Genomic DNA, 26,056 nt, shown 5'->3' on the forward strand with positions numbered 1-26,056 from the left:
GGTCAGGCTCGCAAACTCGTGTAGGAGACAGGGCGATGGGAATAGCGGCAAACTTCAGATTTCTTACCCGCAAGTGACTTTTTCCTCACCCTCGCTGAGTTGGATTCGCTGCTGCTCCTCATACCTCGGAGGCTTTGACCTTCCTCCCTCGCAGGCACCTGTTCCTCCATTCTTCCTGTTGACCGGCGCTGCACGCTGCAGGGCGGATTTTATAGCCCTTGTAGAAACAGCAGCAGGCTTAGCTGCAGACAGAAAAAAAACTGTTCGGATGCAGCAACTCTTCTCTTATAGGCCTTGGTCCTCACTACAAAGGCCTTTAGTTCAATAGATTGAGGTCTTCAGGAGGTACGTCAGACACTGTTTTGCTGCAGGGGTAAACTGGTGCAAATGCAAGTATTCCCCCCACAACCCCTTTACGCCGGCCCACAAGGAACACGTAGAACACTCCAGGCACTCTGTCGCTCAGCTTGGGAGCTAGGTTTTTAAGGTCTCTGCTCCTCCCACAATAGTTAGCAGCGATTAGCGACCAGCAGGGCTCGAGAAACGGACAGTGTGGACATGTGGAACACTCCAGGCATTTCTCTTAGAATCTCTTTAGGCTCTTGGTAATATTGGTTCAAGTTTTCTCCCAACTGACAGCTTATGTCTGTAGAATTGCACCATATTTGCCTTTTCCATTTAATTATATTTGGTTGTATTGATAAGTAGTTCACAATGCTGTTTAGCATGTTGGCATATCCTGGGGCCCCCTTCGATACCAGGCTGACTCGCCGGTTCACTGCACGGTGGCTGAGATGTGCTCGCAAAGAGTCAGCTTCCACGTCTGGACAGTCTGTCTGGGTCTGTGCGTCGACTCTCCTAGCCTTCGCTGCCAAGACCCACACAGCTTTGCAAGACCACATCTCTGTCACGTTTTGCGTCGTCTGCTCTCACTGTCCCCTATCCTGTGGTTCTCTTCTGGTCCGCAGCGATGCCAAACTGCTTTGGCATGGGCGTGTCTCGTTCTCCCCACGATCCTCTGATGGTCTTCCGCTGCCACCAGTCATGCTTCCTGCTCTGCACACTCTGTAATCTTCCTTCTCTTGCTTTCTTCATTCCTGACGTTGTCCATTTACACAGCTGATCGGGGGTTTAAATGTCCCACGTAATTGACTGGGCTGGCAACAACTAGACTGCACATAGATTTCAAGGTCACGTTTCCTCCCCATTAACTCCTTGTGCGTCATTGTAATTAGTGTTTTCTGGGACTTGTGCCAACAAGTTTCAAATGATTTTGGACCACATTGCTGAACAGTTGTGTTTGAAATGGGGATCATCAAAAACATCAGGTGGTTCCACAACAATATGCAATTAAAAACTCTGGTATTGTGGTTTCCTCCTCACAGGAAGGGAGAGAATACTGTGCGTTTCCCGTGGGAGTCAGCACTCCATCCCCCAGCCCTCCCCGTTCTTCACCTCCCCCAACCCCAATGATCCTCCCTCCTGAAACCACCCCCAGGATCAGTATCATGTAGTGCCTGCTTTTCCCTGGCCATTTGGAAGGAGACAGACACCAGGGAATCCGTGATGACTCATTAGGATTCATCACAGTCCTTAAAAAAGGAAACTGAGAAATGGGTGAGAACAAATCAAGTAGGCCAGGTGAGTCAAATGAGTCTGATAGATCGAAAGTCTGACTCGAGCAGATCACAAGCAGAAAAACAATGCCTTGTGACTGGTTAGCCTTTCCTCGCTGCACTCACTGAAAACTGTCCTTTCATTTAACCTGCTTTCAAAACAGCTGCATATTGGCTATACGTTGGCTCTGCTTCGTGCTAATTCCAGAGGGACAAGATAATCCAGAGTGAAACACAATCCAGACACACGAAGCATAGGAAACAATTGGGGTTGTATAGTATTGGCAGCCTTACTGCTTGCCCCCTCCCAGGGCAACAGTGGCGGCAGGCTTCACACCAAAAAGAAGCCATGCTTGTCACCAAAGCAGGGAGCACAGCAACTGGCAGCTCACTGCTATGCAGGTTTTTTTAATGAGCCATTTATGCTCTTTGTTTATCTAATCTCTTTTCAACCGCTCCCTCTCTAAAAAAAGGTTTTCCCTGCTTGGTTTAAGGTAGATGTTTCTTACCCTCAAAGCCCTCAGCAGACCAACCCATTATTTGCCTGTCTCCCCCCCCCACCTCCCTTACTCCAAAATATTAAAACGCATAAATCTAATGACTTCTGTGTCCCCTCGCCAACCTGGGTTTGACAGTGATTTTTTTCAGAAAGAGCTTTGACCGCATCTCAACAATTTCTATCTCTGCTCACCACATGATACGATAGCATAGTTTATTTATATTGTGCCCATACACATGTGTTTCAGGGCGCGACGAGCTAGGGATTGGTACAAGGGGAAGGAAGGGGAAAATAAAACTATGATCTTACTATGCCCAGCGACAATGAGAACGCTCAAGTGCAGGGGAGAGTTTTGGGGGGGCGGGGAGGGAGGAGTACAAGGGGTAGGGGAGGAATGGAAAGTTCTGAAACAGGAGTTAGAAATAAAACGGCAGGTGGCAAGTGCAGAATATAAGTGCAGACAACGAGTGTCCGATAAGTGCATGTTAGGGGACTGAAGGGTTGTAGATACAGACCCAAGTGCAAGGGTTGCCAAGAGGCAAGCAGATGGGTGGGCAGGGATCTGGGCCCGAAAACTGAGGGTAACCAGGAGCCCAGTGCAGAAACGGAAAGATCAGCAGGGGAGAGGAAGAGAGAAGGCCAGAAGCAAAGAGGCAGCTCTTGAGGTGCTTCCCGAACCGAAGGTGGTTCTCCAAGTTTCAGAGAGGCAGGGAGGATTTTCCAGAGGGAGGCCCCAGCGCAGACAGATCTACCAACTCGTTGCTTGGAGAAGCGACTGACCCTGAGGGAGTTGGAGGTAGAGGAGCAAAGAGCTCAAGTAGGAAGGTATTTCTGGAGGGCGAGCTGAAGGTATTGGGGGACCCCCACCCCAGAAGGCCTTGTGGACAATACAGAGGGTCTTGAATTTAATCCTTGCAGCCACTGGCAGCCAATGAGGAGTTTTCAGGGCAGGAGATATCAGATCCCTAGGCTTAAGGCCAGGGACATGTCTTGCAGTCCTGTTTTGGATGAGTTGCAGTTGCAGTGGGCTGAGAGTGGAGGCAGTGGAGGGTAGTCCTGCCTGGAGAGATCCATAGCTCTAGAGAAAATTATCTTCTGCGGGGGGGGGTGAATACACCTGAGGAGGTGCAGTTGGTAGTTTGCCTTCTTAGAGACATCAGAGATGTGTGGAGAAAAGGAGAGTGTGGAGTTGATGACCCTGAGGTTCTTAGCCTCACAAGTGGGAGCAGGAAGGGGGCCAAAGGAGGCCGGCCAGAGAGTGACATGAAAGGAAGGTGCAGGAGTGCCGATGAGGAGGATCTCTCTTACTGGCATTAAGGCAGAGGTCATTGGCGGCACACCACTCCTGGATTGCAGACAGCCGGGGATGAGGGAGGGAGAGCAGGGGCTGAGAGAAGCCTGAAAACGAGCCGAGTGTCATCTGCATAGCACTGAAAGTTTGAACAGAAAGCGGCAATGCGGTGGGTGCGGGATGCCAGGTATTGGTTGAAGAGTCAGGGAGAGAGGTTAGAACCCTGGGGAACACCACAAGTGGCGAGTGAGAGATGAAACAAAGGAACCAATTTGGACCTGGGAGGCTGTCCGTTAGGAAAGGGGTCAGCCAGGCGAGGGCCTGATCGGTGATACCCAGGTTATCATGAAGGTGGTTGAGCAGGATGGCATGGTTGACCGTGTCAAAAGCAGAGAAGAGATAGAGTAGGATGAGGACAGAGGGGCAATTGGAATCCAGGTTGGATAGTAGGTCTTAACGGATGTTCAAGAGAGCAGTTTCAGTGCTTCTGGCAGCTCTGAAGCCTGACTGATGGTCATGAAGATAACCAACAGAATCACTGTGGAGGTTAAGCCGGTGAGAGGGCCAGCTTTCCCAAGAGTTTTCCCAGTAAAGGGGTGATAGAGATTGGGCAGTAGTTAGCTGGAAGAGAGGGGTCGGCTGTAGGTTTCAGAAGAGGGTGCACAAGAGTGCCCCAGAGGGGAGAGGAAGGCTCCAGTGGCGAGGGAATGATTGCAGAAATCCACAGGCGCGAAGGTGTCAATATGGTCCTTGATGGTTTTAGACGAACCGGGAAGAACCTGTTTTGATGAGACTTTCATAGATCAGACTTGTCTAGAAATCTCGTCGGGGAGAAGGGAGGAAAGGAACAGAAAGGTAGGAGAGGTGGTTGTGGGAGGGGGCCTGAGGTAGTGGAGAGAGAAGCGGGAAGAGGAGGAGAGGAATAGAGGGTGGCCAGGAGGTCCTCTGTTTTTTTTGATGAAATGAGAAGCGAGGGCCATGCAGATGGCCTGGGAGAGGAGGACGGGAGAGGTGGAGACTGCAGCAGGATTGGCCAGCTCCTTGCAGATTTTAGAGTTCGGCTGAGTAGTAAGATGCCGCAGAGATGCGGGCTCGGATGTGGGCTCTCTTCTTAGTGCAGACAGAGAGCCAGTATTTTCTTTGGAGCAGGCACAAGAACAGTTTGTTAGAGGATGCACAAGAAGCCTGCCATTTCCTCTCGGAAACCCTGCACTTGCGTTTCAGGGTGACTAGGTCAGAGTCGTACCAAGAGTTACACTTGGCTTTGGGCTTCAAGCGGATCCTCATGACAGGGGCAAGAACATCGAGAGTATCGGAGATAGCAGAGTGGAGCTTGGAAAGGGCAGTGTCGGGATGAGTCAGCGGTGGGAGGTGGAGGAGAGGGAGATATCAGGATATCTGCCAACTGCCCGTTCTTGACCGGTTTGCAGTGTTTGACGCTTTTAATATTCCCCTCCACTTTTGATTTTCTCTAACCTTTGGATTCAGAATACCACACTTGCCTGGATGGCTGCCTACATCTTATTGTGTCTACTCCATCTCTGGGAATGGGGACACATCTGGTTTCAGCCTTCTCCCAGTGGGAGTCCCCTCAAGATCCAATGCTATTCACTCTACATCTTTCCTTGCCATGCTCATCCCCCTCTTTTTCTCAACACCTTTGCCAACGGCACTCCAATCCTCTCATTTCCTATCTTTGCACCAGAGCCACTTCCTGGATATCCAGCTCTTGGCCATGACCAGATGGCCCTATGATTTCAGTCTTGAAGGAGTTGTGTACAAGAAAGCAGTCCCCCAGCCCTGAAAGGCTCACATTTCCTCGCCTCACCATTCTCTTCTCTCCATGACCATATGGTTAGCTCCCCTCTCCCTGAAGTTTTTGCAACCGTAGTCCTCTTCAATAGCAGTCTAAAGCTGCACTATATCATTTATTCTACCACCACTGCTACAAGGATCAACTTGCTCAGGAACATCAGCTAGCTGCTGGCCTACTACTCCACCAAAATGCTCATCGCCGTTCTCATGCTCTGTAATCATGACTACTACTTGAACCACCTCTTGGGCTTTCCTCGCTACTCTGTCCCCGCTTGATAAAATTGTCCACTTTGTCACTTTTATAATCTCCGTGCCCATTGTCCTTCGATGCCCAGTGTATTCATGCTGATGGCTTCCAATTTTGCATCTGGCCCCTTCACAAATTCTTGCTACCAATACTTAAATCTGTACTGGACAAGCCAACTCTCCAAAATATGGCTGCTACCATGTCTTGCGGATCTCCTTCTACTTAGTTCCAGTACCCTTCCCATCTTTGGCATCCCTCACTCACACTGTTCCTTTCTTATGCCCTTTCCTTCTCTCTCCAACATGGTAACTTTCTACACACTGTTAAATATGCCACCAACATGCAGGCATTCAAGTCTGGCCTCAAATTCAATCTTGCTCCCCTGTGTGATCCCAGAATATTCTTTCACCCGCCCCTGTGAAGTTTTCTTCCCTACCATCATTACCCTTATGCTGACATCACCACTGTATCCTTGTTGAACCGGGTTTGGGGCCCTTTGGTTCCCAGTCTCATTCTTTTCTACATTGATCACCCGACTCTGCATAATTCGAACAATGCCACTGCTAAGCTAATGCATGCATTTCTAAGAGTTTCTGGTCGAAACACAATGTCCTAAATACAGAAAATGCAAAAACTCTGAATTAAAAGCTTTTACTGCTCTGCTTTTTCTTTTAGTGAAACAGAAGATGAATTTCTACAGTCCCTGGCTGTTGGGAAAGGCAAAAAATTGATTGCTAGGCTGATCCCATATCTACAGAGCAAACAGGCAGGGTTGATTCTCAAGACTGTTGCCGAGCATTTGACGTTTCTCATAAAAAAGGACATGGTGGAAGAGGTAAGGTTGATAAAATGATTACCAGAGGGCTTTGATTCAAAGGCATGAAATGAGTTTGCCATGCTGCCAATTTGTAGTTCCCTTCTACTAGTTTCCATTTGGTTGGTGGTTGGGGGGGTGTAACCAGCCCAGCACATAGTTAATTGGATTAAAATAATGTATATTAATTCAATGCCTTGTGTAAGAACTGCCTGCGATATCCGATATTACTTCCTATGTGAAATGGAGAAAGGCGGCTGACTCATTTATATTTTTCTCCCGAAGTCTATGCAAGTGGTGCAGCATCTTCCATTCCTTGATTCTAGTAAAGTTAAATGTGTCAGAAAAGGTTGAACTTTGTTTGGTTGGTGTCTGCTGGATTTCCTTTTCCTTGCTCCTACTTATCAATGAAAGCGGGGGCTTTGGTGATCTACATGTGACTTAAAATAACTATTGGTCTTTGAGGCACAGGCATGTTGGGAAGTCTTTAGAGTTCAATTATGGGCATGCCCTTCTGCCCCTACCTCCCATAGTGCACACAGTACAGGTGCACACTCATTTTGAGCATAGTTAATGTGGCTGGTCAAGTTTCTGTAGGTGTCTTTGACATTGGCCAGGTTTAATCACACAGAATAGTACCATTTTGAAAATATACCTGTGATTTTGCATGTAAAATCCATTCCTTGTCGAACCACTTTACTTTAAAAACACTTCTCTGGTTATCACTAGATGTATGGGATCCATTACTTAACCTGTTTCTAGATCACCTTTTGGCATTCTGGTAGGGGGAGTGCATTGCCTCCCCTTCCCGCTTCATGTTTTGTCATACTTCTATCCTCAATCCTTATTGCTTTATTTCGGTTCCTTATTTAATTTGCAGCACATGGAATCATTTTGGGTCCTTTTTTGTAGGTTTTCACTTTACCCTTTGCTAGCATTGCTCATCGATTACAAAACTGACCTCTCGCACCTTCGAACTACATTAAGGAGACTTCACAAACCTTTGTTTGGCTCTTATGGAAAACCTGGTTTCCGTGTTTCAGTGATTTCTTGGTAGACATTGGAGTTTCAAGAAAATAAATGGGTGTATGGCTAGGATGTGGAGCTGCCTAGCTTAGACAACTTCCATACCTAGCTCATTCCCTTTTCCCCAGTGGCCACCGCTGAAGAGCTTCAGACCACCTTGGTTAAAGCCTAATGCCAAGAGCTAGGTGTGCAGCAAGGCTCCTTTTTTAGGCTGCTTCAAAATGGCTTTTATATGTCGGGCTACACCTTTCAGGTGGGTTTGTGTTTGGCCACGAGCCTGCAGAGCAAATTGCATTTTTGAGCTGTCTGCACTGCAGGGGGCTCCTTGAGCTACCCACTGATCTGAGGAGCAGTATGTCCAGGGTTCTCCCAATGCAACTACGCTCTTAAGGTGAAGCAGTGCAAGAATATCTAGCAAGGCTGGGTAGGACTTTCTGATAACGTTGCTGAGCAATGGAAGGGCCTACTGTGGGATTGAGGCAATGTCCATGGGTTCACACCCTGAGAGGGCTGAGGGAATGGCTTAGGCTGCCCTGTTGCATGCCACTCAAGAGTGAGTGTTGCTGCCAGTGATTATTCCCTCTTGCACCTCCTGGGAGGGGTTTGTGTCCCTCTGATGACCGAGGGGTGTCCCTGTTCTTGCGCAGAGGACTTTAGCATGAGGTCCTGTAATTGAAGGCCCATCGCTGTGCAAAGGTTTGAATGGGTTAGGAAGCGTAAAATTAGTTTGAATGTGGCCTGCACATGGTGACCTTCTCACATTACCACACCCTCATCAATACAGCAACCTGAGAGTGTGGAATATTTTTCCTCAAGAACGTGGGGTGTAGCTGTGTTCAATCAGTACTAGTTTCAGGCTGGTCTCCGGTGACCTAATTGTTTAGATCTGTCCCACGTAAGCTTGAGAAATCTATTGCTCTGGGTGGGAAGTGAAAAAGAAATCTGTGTAGATTCCCAAGATCTCAGATTTGTTTGGAACAGAAGCAAGCAGCAGACTAATAGCAGAACGGACAGCCAAGATAACATTGATTCCTCCTCAAAACAGTGTTTCGTTTGGCGGTTGAAGACCTATAATTCTGGAGTTAAATGCAACCTGGAGCCTTTGCAGGGACACAAACTTCATTGAAATATTATTCCCTGACTCGGTATAAGAGACTAAGCGCAGCCAAAGCCATTTGCATAATGTCTCAAAATGAAAAGGGTGAAGATTAGAACTCGAACCTTACAGAGAAGCATCTCCTCTTTGATAATATGTTCAAGAAGTGTTCATTAATATGCTGTCGTGGTTGCTCCAAGAAGCAACAAATCAAATGGGGAATTGTACTGCCCAAGGACACAGTGGCCCAGCTGCATACATTTCTTATGTTGATGGGGGACGGTTTGGATACCTACAGGAAGGTAGGGTAAAGGGAGGGAAGTTGTCTGCAAAGGCATTATTGGGAGGGTTTTCCAACGTCCCTACCTGGGGTAGGACAAAAAAACAATGTAGGGTTTGCAAGCTTATTCACCACCCCATTTGAGCAAAGCCACTTTCTGAAGTAGGTTTGACCAAGCAGCCAGGCTGAACTAAGACTTGAATACCTACATGATTATGTTATAAAAAATAACAATGTATTACTCTACCTAAATACTTTAAGGTGTAGCAATACTTTTGTACCTTTTATACAATTCACAGGTGACTCACAATGGATTAGACTACTTTACAATCCTTAGCAGTTATTCACACAATAATTGCATTAAAGTAGGGAGAACAGATGGTACTCAAATTACACATAAACCTTAATATGATAAGGCGCACAACACCATATACAACAACTTCAGGAGTCCAGCCCTAGTCTATACTTGGTCTCTGTTAGTCATTTAAGAGTCCCAAAGTTGCCTCAGCAGCAGGGCCTACTCTGCTAGTGCCGGTAAATACTGCAATTCAGTTAACGCAGATCAAATACAACAATTTGAAATGGGGAATTAAGGGACTTTAGTCAAGTTCTAGCAACAGGAGGAGAAACAATCACTCCTGGGGTTCTGAAGGAGGACCCACAGAAGTACTGAACCAGTCACCACTCTGCTGAAACATCCCTAGATAGCTCTAAGGTAAGCATGACTTTACGTCCAATGCAAACCCAATGGAGAGGACCATGTAATGGATCTCTGCCCCAGTCCCCTAGAATGTTAGGAATGGTACCAGGGACAGTGTATCGCTGGGGATAATTAGACTCACTGCTGTAGTCACTGTGCAGGGTTGCCTGGTCATGGGTTCTAGGGTGTTCCCCACCTGCCATCTTTAGGTTCCTCTAGAGACCTTAGACTGACACACCCAGATTCGTTTACAAGAGTAAGACGACTTGCGTTGAACCTGGAGATGGTCAGGTGGCCCTCTACAACTCGACAATTGACTTTGATCATCCTGCGGACTCCTCTGCTGGTAGATGGCAGCACAGCAGATTGCCAGAGTGTTACCAGAGCCTCGAGTACCCACATAAAGTTGCAGCCGTTTGCCTTTCCGAAAGTCCTTGCAGCATTGAACAGCTGGTTCTGATCCCTGCAGAGCAAATGCAAAAGTGCACGCTCCCACAAATGAAAACTGGCATTGTACCTCAAGTAGGACTGGCGACTAGTTGGTCTCACCATTTGTGGGGAGGAAGGCAGCTCGCAGAGGACTTCCCTGTTGATATGATGATTGAGATTTGCGATCTGGTGTTGTTGGCTGAGCCAATGCTGCTTTCTGCATTCTTCCGGCATGGCTTGGTTGTAGTCTTCGGATCTCTTCAGCTCCTGGTCATTTTGTCATAGCCAGAAAATGGGCTGGGAGTGTGGGGGGGGGGGGTGAAATCTCTGCAACATTCAAACTTGGGGGCGACTGTCCATTAGGGAACAGCCAGCCTCCCAGAATCTGTCTTGCAACATCCAAGTTCCTGGGTGAATGTGGATTATGGTCAGACCGTCGCACTTCATGCCAGCACACACAGTAGAGCCTTTGCAGGCTTCTGCAAGAAGCTTGGCACGGCGCATGAAGAAAGAGGCCCTATCATACCTGGAAAGGCATACATAAAGACTGCCAAAAAAGTACCGGCTATCTTAAACAGGACTTAAAAGGTGAGGGAGAGCCATATTGAGTTATATGGTACCCTTTATTTCATTACTGCACCTGTGAAAGCAGCCCAGAACAATACATCCAAAAGATAGGTCAAAAAGGAACAACTGCCACCAACCTGTTCAGAGGATGCATGGGAAGTAGCAAAGTTGCTACTTAGAACAATGATAAAGGGGTACATAGTGTCCCCACAGCACTACATTGAGCATGGCTTTTCCCTCAATCAGTGAAACACACTAGTCATGAAAGGGAAAGGAGCATTCTTGTACTGCAGGGTCTAAAGACTTCCCAATTAACTCAAAATATCATCGCAAAAGGGACCCTGTGACAAATTGAGGGAATTTTCCATTCTCCCCTAGGAGGTCGAGGGGCCTCTCCTAGGGGTCGAGAGGCCAATGGGACCTCACTGGGAGAATCCCCCTTTGGGGACAAGGACTCCTGTTCCCACAAGGAACTTCCTGACACCCTCCATGTGATAGCCTATATGGAATTATCCAACACTCCAAATCAGCACAAGTTCTAGAACTGGGATGAAGGGAAAATTGACTTCTACCATTACCAAACAGAAAAAGAGCCGATCCCTTTAAGTTAAAACCTCTGAATAACTGCCCTGAGTAGGAGTCACACTCACCTGGTCTCCACGGGGGCGTTGCACAAATTATGTCTGTACTGGCGTTACACGGGGCTGAGCGATGAGGCTTGCATGTGACTTCTCCCTCACTGTCACTTCCCAGGAAGCGTTTGCCTAAAATGACGAAATAAGATATTAGCCAGCCGTGAGGAGCGGGTTTGGTTCCCACCTCCTAATGCCCCCTCACTGCTTCAGCCTCACCTTGGATTTTATAATGGTGGACTCTCCGTCCTGCGATCTCTAGCAGTGGCGCAATATGTTCAGTCTTTCACTGGATCGAGTTCCTTCACTGATCCTGCAGGGGCTGTAGCAGAGTCTTGAATAGCTTGTCTCAGCAGGTAAGTCTCTAAGCCAATAGATGCTTGGTATAGTTGCTTAATGTCTTTATTGCCCAAGTTTTTACTTTTGTTTCTCTTTTCTTTCAGGCTCGGCCTTGGGCGGTTTTCAGATGAAGATTTGCCTCTTCCTACAACGCTGAGCAGATATCCTGCAGGTGAGTATAGCGCTAGTGCGTCACGCTAAATGTCTTTAATAATGGTTCCTTTTCCGTGCGCGACCGACATGCTGGTTTTTTTCCTTTTTCTGCAATGCAGATGCAGCGCGGATCCGGAGCGGAGACCGGACGGACCGCCTCAAAGAAACTCCAGAAGAAAGCAGTCTCCGGGTGTGCATTGGCTATTCTTGCAGATGCTTTCTTTTCTGCAGGTGCGACAATCCGAAGAGCAGCTGAAGGCACAGCCTTTCGGATGCAGTGCTTCAGGTAAGGCCTCAGTAGCTCTACTAATTCCTGTTCCTTTCTTTCTCTTCTTCTCAGGTACCGATGGATCGTGATTCCAGAACGGGCATGGTTGTTGAAGTTCCGGTTCTGGAGTTAAGCAGACACGGAGAGCGTTACGCTGTAAGAGTGCAGAATAACGCAAAGCGTGTTCTGTCTGTATGGTGTGGTTTAAATAGCCTTGCAAGTAGTTCCAGGTAAAATAGTCCCTCCAGCCTCATCCTGCAATCTCAGGTAAAGTAGTCCCTCGGCCACACCCAGGTTAGGCTGGATGGCTCAGCCCATTAGGATGGGCTGTATGTAGTCCCATTCAGTTTATCACCAGATGAAATATTATGAGCCTGGCGCCAACAGCGCCAGGACTGAGTCCAGGAAGTCCTAAAACAAGCCTCTGGGGCTTTAAAAGCCCTTATGGATGCCAGTGACTGGGGTAGGCCCTCCAGCTCCAGATGTTTGGGAGCATGCACCATGACAGCAGGCTTAAAGAGGAGGACAAGGCAGAGAGAGACGCAAGCAGAGGAAGGCCCTGTACAGAGCAAGAATGAGGAAGGCTGAGCCAATGCGGTTCGTGGAGCCTGCGAGTTTCAGAATTATTTCAAAGAGGAGCAAGAGACGATGAAGGATCCGTGTGCAAGGAAGCAGAAGCCAGGAAGACCAGAATGGAGAGCTTGGTGTGGCTTAACTGTGCAGGCAGCAAGGTGGACAGACTGTCCCCTCAATTACGCTGATACCACCACACTGACAAACCAACTCATGGGCCAAATACCTTTTAACGATACCGATACACTGGGAAGAAGGAAAGGCGTCCAAAGCGGATGTTGCAGAGAACAAACGAAGGGAGGGAAAAAGGTGATCCTACACACCTATGGGTACCAGAGAGGTTCCACCTCGACACAAAGTAAAGAAGAGAACTGGAATACCATGAAGAAAAAAGGGACTAGTTAAAGGATTGGCGATACTCGTTACAGTACAAATGACAAGACTGTGAATATCCCATTAATGAAATGCAACTATCAATGTGATGGAGAAGTCTAGAATCTACAGAGGGATGGAAACAAAACTGTAACATTGCTACCTTGGGAAAAGGGGAAAATAACCGAGTCTAAGAAGCACAAATTGGAACACCAGCGAGAAATGTGCTCACTAAACTCCTGAGGACTCCCTAGGATAGACTGTTTTTTTTTGTTTATCATTTAAATTTTATCAAAATATGTTCAGCCCTGTATCAAACAAAAAGGAGAAACAATCATACATTTCACTCATGTCAATGCTTCATACATTTCTTATCAAAGATGATTCAATTAAAGTCTCAATGCTTCCCATTCAGTTAATTGCTGAAGGAATAAAGCTATTAGATAGTTTAAACAATATCAAAAGGAATCTAAAATAAAAGTATATCCAAAGTCAACCACAGCGAATATAAAACAAGGACTAGATACAGTTCATAGAGCATATAACTGCAATTACCCAGTCCCAGGTTGCTAATTATCCTTGAGAAGGATGACTTCTCATGTGGCTTAATGGGAATGCCCGAGTTATCATGGTTAGACACAAAGGTTATTAGCTGGCCCGGTCTGCTAGAAATTGACATTTCCCCTTTTAATGCCCCATCAATTTTGGACATGGCTACAACATACCACACCCGACCATTCCGTCAAACTAGGCACATCTTGAGACTTCCAATGTTTTGCAATGACTAGACGCGGTGCCAACAAAAAGGTGACCCGTTTAAAGCTTCTGGCATTCAACTGATAATGGCCATGCGTGTCCTCATTGCCTAGGAACAGAACTAAGGGGTCAATTTCTAGTTCAAACCCGCATGCTTCCTTGATCTGGGCGGTCACTGCTTGTAAGAATGTTCTGATTTGGGGACACACCCACCACATGTGTAAGGAGGAACCTGGAGATGCACCACACATCAAGCACTAAGTGGAGATCTTGGGAGCTATCTTATGTAACCGCTCCAGGGTAAGATACCAGCGGCATAGTATTTTAAAGCGATTTTCCTTAAGCTAGACCGCTTGGGATGTTCTGTTTGCCCTCGTCAAATATTCAACCAGGTCAGGTAATTTATGGGTCTACCCATGTCCATCTCCCATCTGGCCATATACCTAGGATAGACTGTTTACAAAGAGGTGCATGGAAGTAAAAGTTGAATCGCAACTGTATAGAAATGCAAAGTCTCGGAGGAAAGAGCATACATCAAAACTCTTAGAATCCTATAGGAAAGAGAAAAGGATTCTGACGAGAACCAAGCAATCATTAGACTATCAATCCTATCAGGGAGTTACAACAACTAATACAAGGGATCACAAGAGACTATTTAAGAATTGCATACTAATCAAGAGAAGGAGAAGACTAGTACAGAAGCACAACCAACATGAGAAGGGAGTCCGTCTGCTGACCTTAGTTGATTATCTAAGTGGTAGGGTCAGTTATGTTAGCTTTGGATAGCAGACTGTTTTCTTTGGACATTTATCCATGACTGACAAGCACCGCAGAAAAATATGTAGAGAATCCCCATAGTGATAGGGAAAGATAGGCATTTGTTTGTTCTTTAATAGAAACATGTTACAAATGTCCTCCGTGTCTGCTGCGATCTGCCACAGTCCCTACAAGCACACAACCTAAGGTATGGTTTTTGCCATAGGAAAGCATGGAGCCAAAACTGTGGGGGGGGGGGCTGGGTAGTGCTCTTCCCTCACTGGAACCTTACAAGAAGGGTCCATTGACCCCATAACAAAGGTTAAGGCAGCGTTTAGATCTTCTCACTCCCCTTCAAAAAAAATTATCCCAGTCAACCCAGCAGCAATGGTGGGAGGCTCAGGGCAGAGTGGGTAATATTTGCAAAAAGAACATCTCACCGAGAGGCATTTTATTTATTTGTTTGCTTGTTAGGCGCTTATACAATAGGAATATACTGTTTCAAAGCACCCGCAGGGAGGGCGGGAGAGTGGGAGTCTTCTGCATTGACATGGTATTGTTTCAAGACTTGTCCAATGTTAGACTACTGTGGTGGAGAGCCTGACAGTCAAAAGATTGACTGAAAACCAAAGGAAATGCTGATGAACCTTCCATTTAGTTTGTAGGTCTTATGGACAGGAGTATAGAGGTTCAAAAATATTAACAATTTACAGGTAAGCCTGCATTTGTTTAAAATGAATCAACATGAAGATAGGAGAAAGACATTGAACTGCCAGATCCCTTGGAGGGGATGGATAGAATGAGCCCACATTGGGTGCATCACCGTCCCATGCAAATGGAGGCTGTAGGAACAATATCACACTTTGATGGGGAGATGGATGTCTGCTTTGGGGACGGTCCTTTGATAATGTTCTGGTTTCTGCCTACACAATGGCAAACCTATTTGCTTAACAGATTTGTAATCTCTTATTAAATTAGTTGGAGGATGGGTTGCAAGGTTTGTGTGGATGTTAATGGGGAATGGGAATATCAGTTTGTTCGAACACGTAATTGGGGTACAATTGTTGTAAGGACTGCGGGCGGCTATGTTGCTAGTTTCTATGTAGGTGGATGGAATACATATCGATTCATCATGTTTGCCTTTCTCCAGACTGGGTTCAGGGCAAGCAATCCCCTTTGTAAAACAAAATAGTGTGCTTCTGGTGCATTAAGTATTTTTGCCTATGATTTTGGCTTATGTTCTTTCTTGGAATTTCTGCATTCTAAACTTGCCTGTCAAGCACCTCAGGACTATTAGAATCGTAGTAAGATGGAAAGGGAAGGTGGTTCTCCTAGTAAAAACCACTAATTCACAAGATTATTTCTTACTGTGCTCAAGCTTTACAATAGTAGTCCCGGTCGGTGAGACATGCAGACTGAAATTTTCGGGGATCATAATGCTGCAAAGTTTGCTGATTGCATACTTCTCTTGGAGTTTTTAACTTGGTGTATGGGAAGACTGACTGATCTGGGATGGAAGAGGGGACATGGGGGGGCTGGTAATTTTTTCGAAATCCACCATTCTTAAAATTGGCAAATTGGGGCATTTTGATGTTTGGAGAGAAGCGTGCATACTGTTATTTCACCACCACCACCATCATTATTTGTTAGTGCTTTGAGCTCAAACATTACAGAAATGAATATGAAATCAACAGCTGATTAATCAATACAAAACATTAAATAGTTTAAATAGGAATACAATTTGAAACGTTGTAAACCTGATATAAACAAAATCTTTATTGAAAATGTTGCTTAAAATCCTTAAAAAAAAAAAAAACAGATACCACGGGGTCACCTTCTTTTGCATCAGATGTTCTCTCCTCCTCAAACTCTGAATCCCACAGAGCTTGGCGCCGTAAACAATAATGCCAGGTCATGAATGTATTGTATGCAGCTCCTCTCCTTATCTGCTTCGACCAAAACCATTAGTAGCCCGGACGAAGAAGTGCACTGCATTTCATTCTCTCCCCTCACGGTCATAGTCTGGCTCCTCAAGATTACTCAAGGTACATGAATGGGCTAAGAACATCCACTTCCATAACCATGCTCCTGGCCATATTTACTTTGAGGGTGAAGAAGCTACCACTGTTTCATTTTACATTGTTTTGTTTAGCATGGAGTCTGGCCTAGATTCACATTCTCATGAATATTCCCCGTCGTTAGGCTGGGAATCCTCACTAAAAAAGAAAGCAGTCTTGCTTTTAAAGCTTGAAAACTGCCTATCTCCCATTAACCAATCAATGAAGTCTGGGTCATAATGCACCATCCAATGACGACCATCTCCAGAGGGAGGCGAACTAATCCCTCTGCGGGAATACGTCTCAGCGGAAGAGGGAGCACAGGGCTTGTGCCTCTGTTGTCCCCAGAGGGCGTCTGGCTTTGCACTGCCTAGTTTGTCTCTGGCCCTTTCTTCGCTATTGCGGACCACCGATTGTTCCGCCGGGTCCTCGCATCCAGGAATGGCGTAGCGTAGATGTGGGGGCTCAGCCTCCGGCACGTACTCCTCTTGGTGTCAGCGCAGCAGTCGCTCCCGGCCGGCTAAGAGTTCCGGGCTGCATCAAGGCCAAATCCAGTTTTGTTTTCGCCGCCATGGGTTCTTGGCAATATTTACTGGAAGCCTGAGTCGTTTTCACCCGGGTTTTCTCCCGTGTATGGTCATTACCTTCATAAACCTTCGTCTCGAGTTTTAACCCCGGGGGGGGTCCAAAAGTGGGGGCTCATTCCACTTTTCGGGACCTCGGGACGGGAGCTCACGCAGGCGAGGAACTCATCCGTGCGCCCCCTGGTGGCCACCGTATCATTTATTTTTATAGCGCTTATACACAGGTGAAGTTCTTCAAATCGCTTCATGGTGGATGGAGACAAGGGAATACAGTAATCATTCTTATGCTTTCAATATTCTGAATGATCTAAACAGAAAACTAGCATACTAGGCCTGATGACATTTCTCCTAGTGCAAGTGCATTAGAGAAAGATTGAGAAAGAGGCTGTTGCAATCATCCAGCCTAGAGAGAACCAGGGCTCTCGGGGTGATGAGCCTCTGGGGGAAAGTGAGTAAAGGTAGAATACCTCTGAGGAGGTGCAGTTGGTAGTTGGACTTTTTTCAGATGTCTGAGATGTGAGAAGAGGAGAGAGTGGAGTCGAAGATGACCCCAAGATTTTTTGCCTCATTTGTAGGTGAGGGCGCAGGCCCAAGCGAGGCAGGCCAGTGAGAAAGTGGGAAAGCGGGAGCAGGGGTCCCAATGAGGACGATCTGACTTAATGGCGTTCAGGCATAGATCACTGGCAGCACACCAAGCCTGAATTGCGGATAGATGGGGATGAGCGAGGAGGAGGCCGAGGGTAGCCTGAAAGAGAGCTGCTTGTCATCAGCATAACATTGAAAGTTAGAGGTAAAGGCAGAGATCTGTGGGCCAAGGGGACCATGTAGATATTAAAGGTTAGATCCCTGGGGGACACCACAAGTAGAGAGAGTGGTAGAGGAGAGCAAGGGCTCGAGTTCCACCTGGGAGGGCCGGTCAGAGAAAAGCGAGCCACGCCAGGGCCTGATCAGTGATGCCCATGGTATCGCAGGGACTGGTGATCAGGATGTTGTGGTTTACTGTATCGAAAGCAGAAGAGAGGTCGAGAAGAATGAGGACAGAGGGAGAGTTCGATTTGAGAGCAGTTCTTCACTGGTGTTCAGAAGAGCAGTTTCCGTGCCTCTGGATGGTCTAAAGCCAGACTGATGGTCATGGAGACAACCAACAGATTCAGTATGGAGGGTGAGTTGAGTGATGGCCGGCTTCTCCAGGAGTTTCCCCAAGAAAGTGGTATTTGAGATCGGGCGATAGTTTGCTGGAAAGGATGGATCGCAGAGTGTTTTTTGAGCAATGGGTGTACAAGAGTGCTTGAGATGAGAGGGGGAAAGCTCCAGTGGCGAAATGAAGGACTCTCGTGTTCAGCTGCCACTCGTAATTGTCAGAGCCCATCTGACTGAGTCTTTCTGCCTCTAGGTTCGATTCTCCAAGCAGGTGCACCGCTGACATCCAGATGTCCTGCTCGATCGACCACTCCCAGATGCTGAGGGACAGTCTGCATAGGAGTGGGGATATGGTGCCGTTAGGCAGAATTATATGCAGTACCCTTTGGGAACACCACACCCAATTAAGACTACAAGTGACAGTTCAATTTCACCTTTGGTACAAGCCTGTACTACACAGGTAAAGTGGTAGCAGTAGCAGAGCAGCCAGACTTATCTCAAGAGTAAGTGAGCAGTATCAAATAGTTACACAAAGGACAGCAATTACTATGATTCAGGCGAACACTGACTCAAGGTTTCGAAGTAAAAGAATATATATTTATTTACTCAACAGTTATATAACATTTCACTATTCTAAGCAAGTAAAAAATCACAATCATAAATACACCTCACCACTTCCCTTAAATTCCAAACAAGTTAAGCTCACAAAATGAAGTGGGAGCAAAATGGCACTCCAGCAATTTAAAAGGGAGGGAAAGTCAGTTATCAGAAATAAAATCACACTGACGCGTAAGTACTCAGGGCAATTGAACTAGAGAAACTCCAGTGAGGAGATCAGCTAGAAGAGGCTTAGGGCTAAAGTCAATGGGTCAAAAGTCTTTTGCTCAAGATCACACAGTTCAGGGTAGTTTGCGGTAAAGTTCGTGGCACAGATTCTGGACGAGGTTTGTTGACAGAAAAGTTAGTTCAAAGAGAAGGACAAGCCTTCGGATTGGCAAAAGTTTTCAGACACTTTCACTGCCGTTGAACAAAACAGACAACTGGATTTGCACAGTACCTTAAAACGGAGAGGGAGCAGTAGCTGCGGCGGATGTTCCTGGTGGTTCCTGCAGGCTCACGGTTCCTGAAGTGACTGTCTGACTGACATGAAGTGGGAAGACTGGAGGGTCCAGCGCCACCCTGGGAAGAAGCCGGCAGCAGAGCCAAACAATGAATAAAAGGTGCACTCCTTAAAACCCAAGCAGCTTTCTGGCTATCCGGCCCACTGTAGCTCTGTACAGCGAATTAGACCAGAGGAGGGGTCCTGGCTTGCAGTTTGGGCGAACTGATTGGTCCCACCAGCTCAAGGGAAGAAGTTTCCTGGAGGATCTTTTGTCATCGTATTCTAAAGATTCGGACCTGCAGCAGGGATTCACCGGGCGGTCCAGTCGTTGTAGGGGTCCTCTTATTCCAGTTCCTCGTTGGTTCTTTCGTTCCAGTGGCGACTCTGCCTTTCCAGTCCCAGAGACCTGCTTTTTATGCAGTTTCCCCCCATTCATACAGCCCGGCTGTCAATCACACAGCAGGGTGGCTGGTCTGGCAAGGCCAGTCCCCTTAGCCAATCCGACAAGTGTGCGACTTGGGTTACCAAGGGAACCCATGGCAGGGGTCCGAAGATCTCTCCCTCACATCCTGTCTACCTAGACTTTCAGGCACCTTAAGGAGGGCTTCTGTGCAGAAGCCTGCAAAAAGACAGCGAACAAAGGAATCACCCCCGGTTTGGCGCGCAGAGAAAAACACGAGAAGGAAAGAAATGGCGAATAAACCCAGCCGGATCCCAAATAAAATGTATTTGGTCAACGGGGTTTATGTTCGAGTCTAATATAATAGCCTAAAACAATACCACGTTTATATAAAATAATCGCGGTAGAAAAGCTAGGGTAGTTACCACTGCCACCAGCCAAGTCTTAATGTTAAGGGAGCGAAACAAGGCTCCAAGAGGCACAGACAAAAAGGGATATGAGTTAACCCTTTCCAATACTACATGTAAGATGGGGTGTACTGGGTCTGTGGTTTAAAAGAGACTACATAAAGTTAATGGCAACTTTACATGTTTGTGCAGGACAGTAGTCCGCCCCAGAAAAATGGAGTCAGTGGGAAGTCTAAAAGACAACTGTAACGCTCACCTGATTCCCGCAGAGGCGCCGGTCTTGACTGGGTGAATGCCGTATCTTCAAAGGTGATGTGTAACACACGGTTGGCTCTTTGGGCTGGACCTCTGTGCACTGTATGTCTGACTCGAAGAGTAAGATGTCTGCAGATAGAAAATATGGGATTAATGAACTGGGGTTATTGGGTGCCTCTCTCCTCTTCCCTTTCTCTTCTCCTGTAGAACCCCAAAGGTTAACGCCCTCACCTTAGGTAAGTGAACGCCGAGCTTTCCATCTGCCTCGGGGCAGGGTGCCGTAACCAGTTTCTTCACTGGATAAGGGTGCAGGCCTCTTGACCTCAGAGGACTGCTGTCCGTCGTTCACTGCACGAACGGTAAGTTCTGGGCGCTTCAAATGTCTTAAAAGTCTTTTGTAATGATACCTCTTTTTTTGCAGGGTTCCGGCGATGGCGGATGGCGGGCTGATGAGAGTTGACGATCGAACCCGCGTGAGGAATAGAAGCACCTGGAAGCACGTAAGTAAGCGCTTGTAGCCTGCTTCGCGATGCGCACTAACTGTCCCTTTTATCTTGTAGGTACAAGTTCGGAGCTTTAAAGAAGCTGAAGGGTGCTGGAATACCCACTGGATTCGGCGTGGGAAGGAGTAATGGCACGTTAGTAATAAAGTTGCCCAATGTCTGGGACTGGGCATCTTTATGAGCCTGGTGCCACTGGCGCCAGGACAGGGTCCAAAAGGTCCCAATTGAGACTGGCTGGCACTCGGAACCGGGGTTATGGGTCTGCTTCCAAGGGAGTCGGGCAAGTCCTGATCGTTTGGAAGCAGAGATCATGACAACAACCCTGTGTTACTGCACTGAAGGTGCTGTGTAACACACATGAAAAGTGGTGCTCATGGAGCAGCTGAGGCTCCAAAGCCCAAGAACACACAAAATGGTAAAAACTCACATGGCAAAACACATGTAAGAGTGGGAAATAGGTTCACACTCTTACCAGGTGAAAAAAATCAATCCTAGAAATCCAGCAAAGCTGAGGGAATTGTTAGGTAAGGGAAATCAGCCATCTATGAGAATTCTCCCTAACAGGTGCCTCGCCCTGCTTGTTTATGTAATACATGCAGGTAGAGTTGTCCGTCAGAATGCAAACGGTAATGCTCCTAATTATTGGCAGGAATGCCTTGAGTGTGAGCCAAATGGCCATTCTTTCCAGCCAATTCATGTGGTTTTGCTGGTTCGTATTGGACCAGAGACCATGTACTGAATGAGTCCCCAGGGTAGCACCCCACCCCTGGAGTGAGGAGTCCATAGTCCTAGTATGATCTGTCAGAGGCAGTCTGAATGACCTTCCCACCATGAGGTTTGCATCCTGCCCCCACCACATGAGGTCTTGCTGTAGGAGCACAGGTTTAGTGACTGGGGCTCCCTGATGACTCGCTGGGTCCCAGGATGCCGAATAATGCAGCTGCAGCCTCCTCATACGCAATCAGGTGTAAGGGATAGGCAGGAGGAATGCTGCCAGTACTCCTAGCAGGTGCTGGTACCACCAGGCCGTAGTTACTGTTCTGCTGAGGAAGGGAGAAACTGATGCTTAGATCGCCGCCACCTTCTCCCCCGTGTGGAACATCTTCTGCTTCTCCCACAGCAGCCCCAGAAACACCAGAGTTTGTTTAGGGTAGAGCTCAGACTTCTGGAAGTTGATTGAGAACCCCAATTTGTAGAGTGTAGTCATGAGTCGGGTTGTTGAGGACCTGACCTGCTCCGGGGACTCGCATCTGACTAACCAGTTGTCGAGGGAAGGATACACAGGGAGGCCTTCTGACCTGAGCAGGGCCACCACCGCGTTCATCAGTTTTGTGAATACCCTCAGGGCTGAGTTCAGGCCGAACGGCAGCACCTTGTATTGAAAGTGCAACCCCATGACCTGGAACCTGAGGAAAGATCGATGGGACTGCACTACGGGGACATGCCAATATGCATCTTTCAGATCCATGGAGCATGTCCTGTCCCCACAAACATGTCCGCTATAAGCACTGGTGTCACCACTTTGAACTTCTGCAGAGGTAGGTATAGATTGAGCAAGGAAAGCTCTAGGACCACTCGCAGGCCCGCCTGGGACTTTTTGCGAATGACAAAGAAGCGGGAGTAAAAGCCCTGACCCTGCTGCGGGAGAGGAACCTCCTCCACCGCCTCACTCTCACAAAGGAACACATCTCTGCCAAGAGTGAGGATGTCCCCATCTGTTGGGGGGAGGGACAAAGGGGGCAGGCAGGGGAAGTCTGAAGCACGAGGAGACCACCGAAATCGTCCATAAGTCCGTAAACCGTGAGAGCCAAGCTTGACGGTGCAGGGCCAGCTTGCCCCCGACTGGGGTGCTGTTGACCTGAGCAGAGCCGTCATTGCTTTTTTGGGTCTGAGGCAGATTACTGAGGGGGAACTGAAAAAAACCCTTGTGCAAAGACTTCTGGTGTATTCGCCTATGTTGACTGGGTGACCTGTCCAGTTGCCTGGACCAGCAGTCCTGGAAACCGCAAAAGAATCGGCCTTCGTCTGATCGAGAGTGGCCCTGTGAGAAGGTTTTGGCCGCTGGCTTAATGAGAATGGCCAGGAACTTGGCTGTCTGTGAGCTGCTCTTCTTTTTATAGAGTACCTCGTCCGTGGGGGAGTGGAACAAGCCACTGCCTCGAAGGGTAGGCCTAGGATCCTGTCCTAAACATCAGGATTGAATCTGGTTGCCTTGAGCCATGCCGTCCTCATGTTAGTTGCTACCCAGATAGCCCTGCTCCCAGTATCTCTGTGCGCCACTGTGAACTCTATGATGTCTTGTGCCACGAGTTTCGCTTCTGCGAGTCCCGCCTTGATAGAGGCTTGTTTGTCAGCTGGGATATCCGGCAAGAAGTCCGTGTCTCTCCAAAGTCGTTGGTTAGCCGCTGCTAGGATGGCATCAGCATTGGCTTGCTTGAGCTGAAGTCCTGTGTTTAAATAGACCATCTTCCCGTAGGCCTTGAGCATTTCCTCTTCCCTGCCCAGCAAAGCTAAAGTTGCAGTACTTGTGGAGGTCTGGGGCTTGGCATTCATAGATGCCACTGCAATGACTGAAGACAGTGACTGGGGGTGCACTGACAAGAGAAGAGGGTTTCCCTCCACCTGCCTGAACTTTGCATCCAGCCTTTTATTTGTTGGCTGAGTGGAGTTGGGCTTGAGCCATCGCTTCTTTGCAAGGGCTTCCACATCCTGGATTCTGCTTTGATGGTGAGCACTTCCGCCAGTACCCCTTACTCCGCCAGCTCCCTCTGGGGCTGAGGAATGCCCAGCTAATCAGCTAAACTGGCAATCCTATCATGGAATGCCCTTGCTGAGGAAGGTGTGTCCTGCTCCTTCTCATCTGTGTCTTGTTCACTGTGTTAGAAGGGGACCCTGGGTCCGCAGGTGTTAGTGCTGCTGCTGATGAAGGCCTAGGTGCTGGAGCTGGGGGGGTTGGGGTTCTACGCGCTGCTCCCGGAATTACGGGAGGCGTGGGCAATGGTGGTGGAGGAGGTAAAGGCTGCGTAGGCGCCGGCTGGGGTGGCGGTATTGGAGGCTGCATCGCTTGGATTATGTCCTTGAGGATGTTCACCATCTGTGGAGAGACTGCAGGATGGGCAGAAATGTGTACAAAAAATAAAGATCCTCGCTGCGGGCTTGGTACGATCCGACACCCGCTGTCTGCCCCCTCTAAGGAACTTATGGTGGCAACAGTAAAGTCAGACACAAGTGATCACAGTTCAAGGGTGTTTATTAAACTGTATAAATGGGTTGGAAAAACACCTAATCTAAACCTAAATCTAAGATGGGAGCAAGCTATGACCATCAAATAATAAGGCAGTCCTAGTGGCGTCTTGTCAAAATAAAAGGGCCCATACTAAAAAAAAAAAAAAGTTTGCCAATCCTTACAACTAAATACAGAAAAAGTGTGTGAGATAAGATTCTTGAGAAAGAAAGTAGTGTTCACAAATGGTAAATCAGGATGCAGTAGTATCAAGACCTTCGGTGGTTAAGTCCCTTTTCTACCAAAAGTCTCTTGCCTTCGAGGACCTGATGTGTTCCCAGAATAAGAAACAAGCACGTTGGGTGATGCCCTTCATCCCTGGATCCCCTTTTTCTGGGCACAGGTCCACTAAAAGTTCTTGGTAATGTCAGGACCTTCAGTAGTTAAGGTTTCATGCTTCTGAAGGGCCTGATCGGCTCAAAATAATAAACAAAGGAGACCACCAGGGGGCGCAGACTGGATGGCAACCTAAGCGTTCGTCTCCCTCTCCAAGCTCGAGGAAACAGCAACAACTTTGTTATGGGAAAACTTTAAGCAACTCTGATCACATGATCTTGCATCCAAAACATTAGAGCGTCCTTTGGCAAATTAATTGGCAAAACCACAGCCTTAAACCTAACAGAACCCTCCAAGAGAAGCAATTATCCGCAACGCGGCTTGCCGTGGTTCGCAGTGACAGTGTGACGAACTTCTAACATTTGCTCTGGATCCAGTGGAGGGAGCCAGCGGTCTCGGACCTCCTGGCGAGGGCTGCACGCAATGCCTGAACCTGCGCACGCCCATTGATAAGGAGACGAGGGGGGCGTGGGTGGATGCTCGTAGCATGAGCAGTAAAGGGTACTGCAGTCTCTGCCCTGCACACTCGCACAAAGCCCCACGGTGTGCTGCGCTCCTTATGAAGCAGCAATCGCGGACAATAGGGCACCGCTACATTTAACGTAGGAACAACTAGCGTAGAAACACAGGTTACGCCAGCACATTATCAACGTCTTCAGTCTGTATTCAAGTGCCCGTCATTGCAGGCTTTTGCAAAAAAAACACCAGCTGGTCCTCAAGTCGTAACGTGGCTTACCCCCAGAGATCACCTTTGAAACAACGGCGAATACTGGCATCAAGCCAGAAAGGCAGTGAGAAAGCTCAGAACGGCGCAAGCACTGAGCCAGCACCCTGCCCGTTACGGGATCCTCTCTGGCTGCACCTAATTTGAGGACACAAAAGTAGATTATATGTCCCTATGAAAACGCTTGCAGGAGCAGCATAAGCAAAGCGGGTGCATAAACACCAAGAGATGGAGGGGGACCTGCCCGCTTGGGGAACACGTCCCTCCTTGACCCACAGGCACACACCCTATTCTCCCTACCATCGGCACCCCCAGCACAATTAGTGGGGCCATAACCACAGACAGCGTGGAGGACAGGACTCATTGATGGTGCCTACGTAACATTCCTGGGAGCGAGGAGTGGGCCGGCTTCAATGCAGGGGATACACAACGCATGAATGAGCGCTTATCCAATCCACCTCTCCACACGTTCCCCTTTTGGAGGCAACAACTCTAGGCAACCGCATTGCTGACGACAGGATTGGTATGCAGCCCGAGTAAGCATAAAACGTCTAAAAAGGAGAAACAATTAGATTAGCAGAATTCATGGACACAAAGTGTCACGGATGCTGACCCCCTCAAGCAAACTCCCACTTGAAACGGGAAGAAGCCAGAGCCACTCCCCATCAGCCAATATTGTAGACACTTAGAGGGAACACTGCTACCTCACTCTTGAGTCAATCAGACTGATAACCCGAGACTTATACAAATGCTGGTCTCAAGCCCTCCCAAGGGAAAACCGGACCCACACACGCGCCATACTGCGCTCGTTCTGTCATACCTCAAGAAACATGGAACCGGATGAGGCCCAGAGCTACTCTGTAATTCCCGGAAACGACCGAGACGGTGCCACGAAGTCGGACATTCGTCTCTTGCTCGACTAAATCCACTCAATCAAGACTAACCTCACTGAAACGGTTTCCGGCTTGCAAACGAGAATGGCAAAGGTTGAGGATCGAATGGAGGCGGTAGAAAACAACCTACAGTCCAGTGATAT

The 26,056-nt window shown here is 47.8% G+C and overlaps 1 protein-coding gene across 1 annotated transcript in view; it reads left to right on the top strand.

Annotated features, from left to right (window-relative positions):
• PATL2 (PAT1 homolog 2) overlaps positions 1-26,056 on the top strand; it is a 1,529,270-nt gene that overhangs the window by 1,240,562 nt on the left and 262,652 nt on the right. The window contains exon 16 of the mRNA XM_069636258.1: positions 6,144-6,303. Coding sequence (XP_069492359.1) covers positions 6,144-6,303 — 160 coding nt within the window. The remainder of the gene's footprint in view (positions 1-6,143; positions 6,304-26,056) is intronic.

Source organism: Ambystoma mexicanum, chromosome 7p, assembly GCF_040938575.1.
Source record: "Ambystoma mexicanum isolate Mex_15411 chromosome 7p, UKY_AmexF1_1, whole genome shotgun sequence".
In the NCBI taxonomy this organism is placed as follows: Eukaryota; Metazoa; Chordata; class Amphibia; order Caudata; family Ambystomatidae; genus Ambystoma; species Ambystoma mexicanum.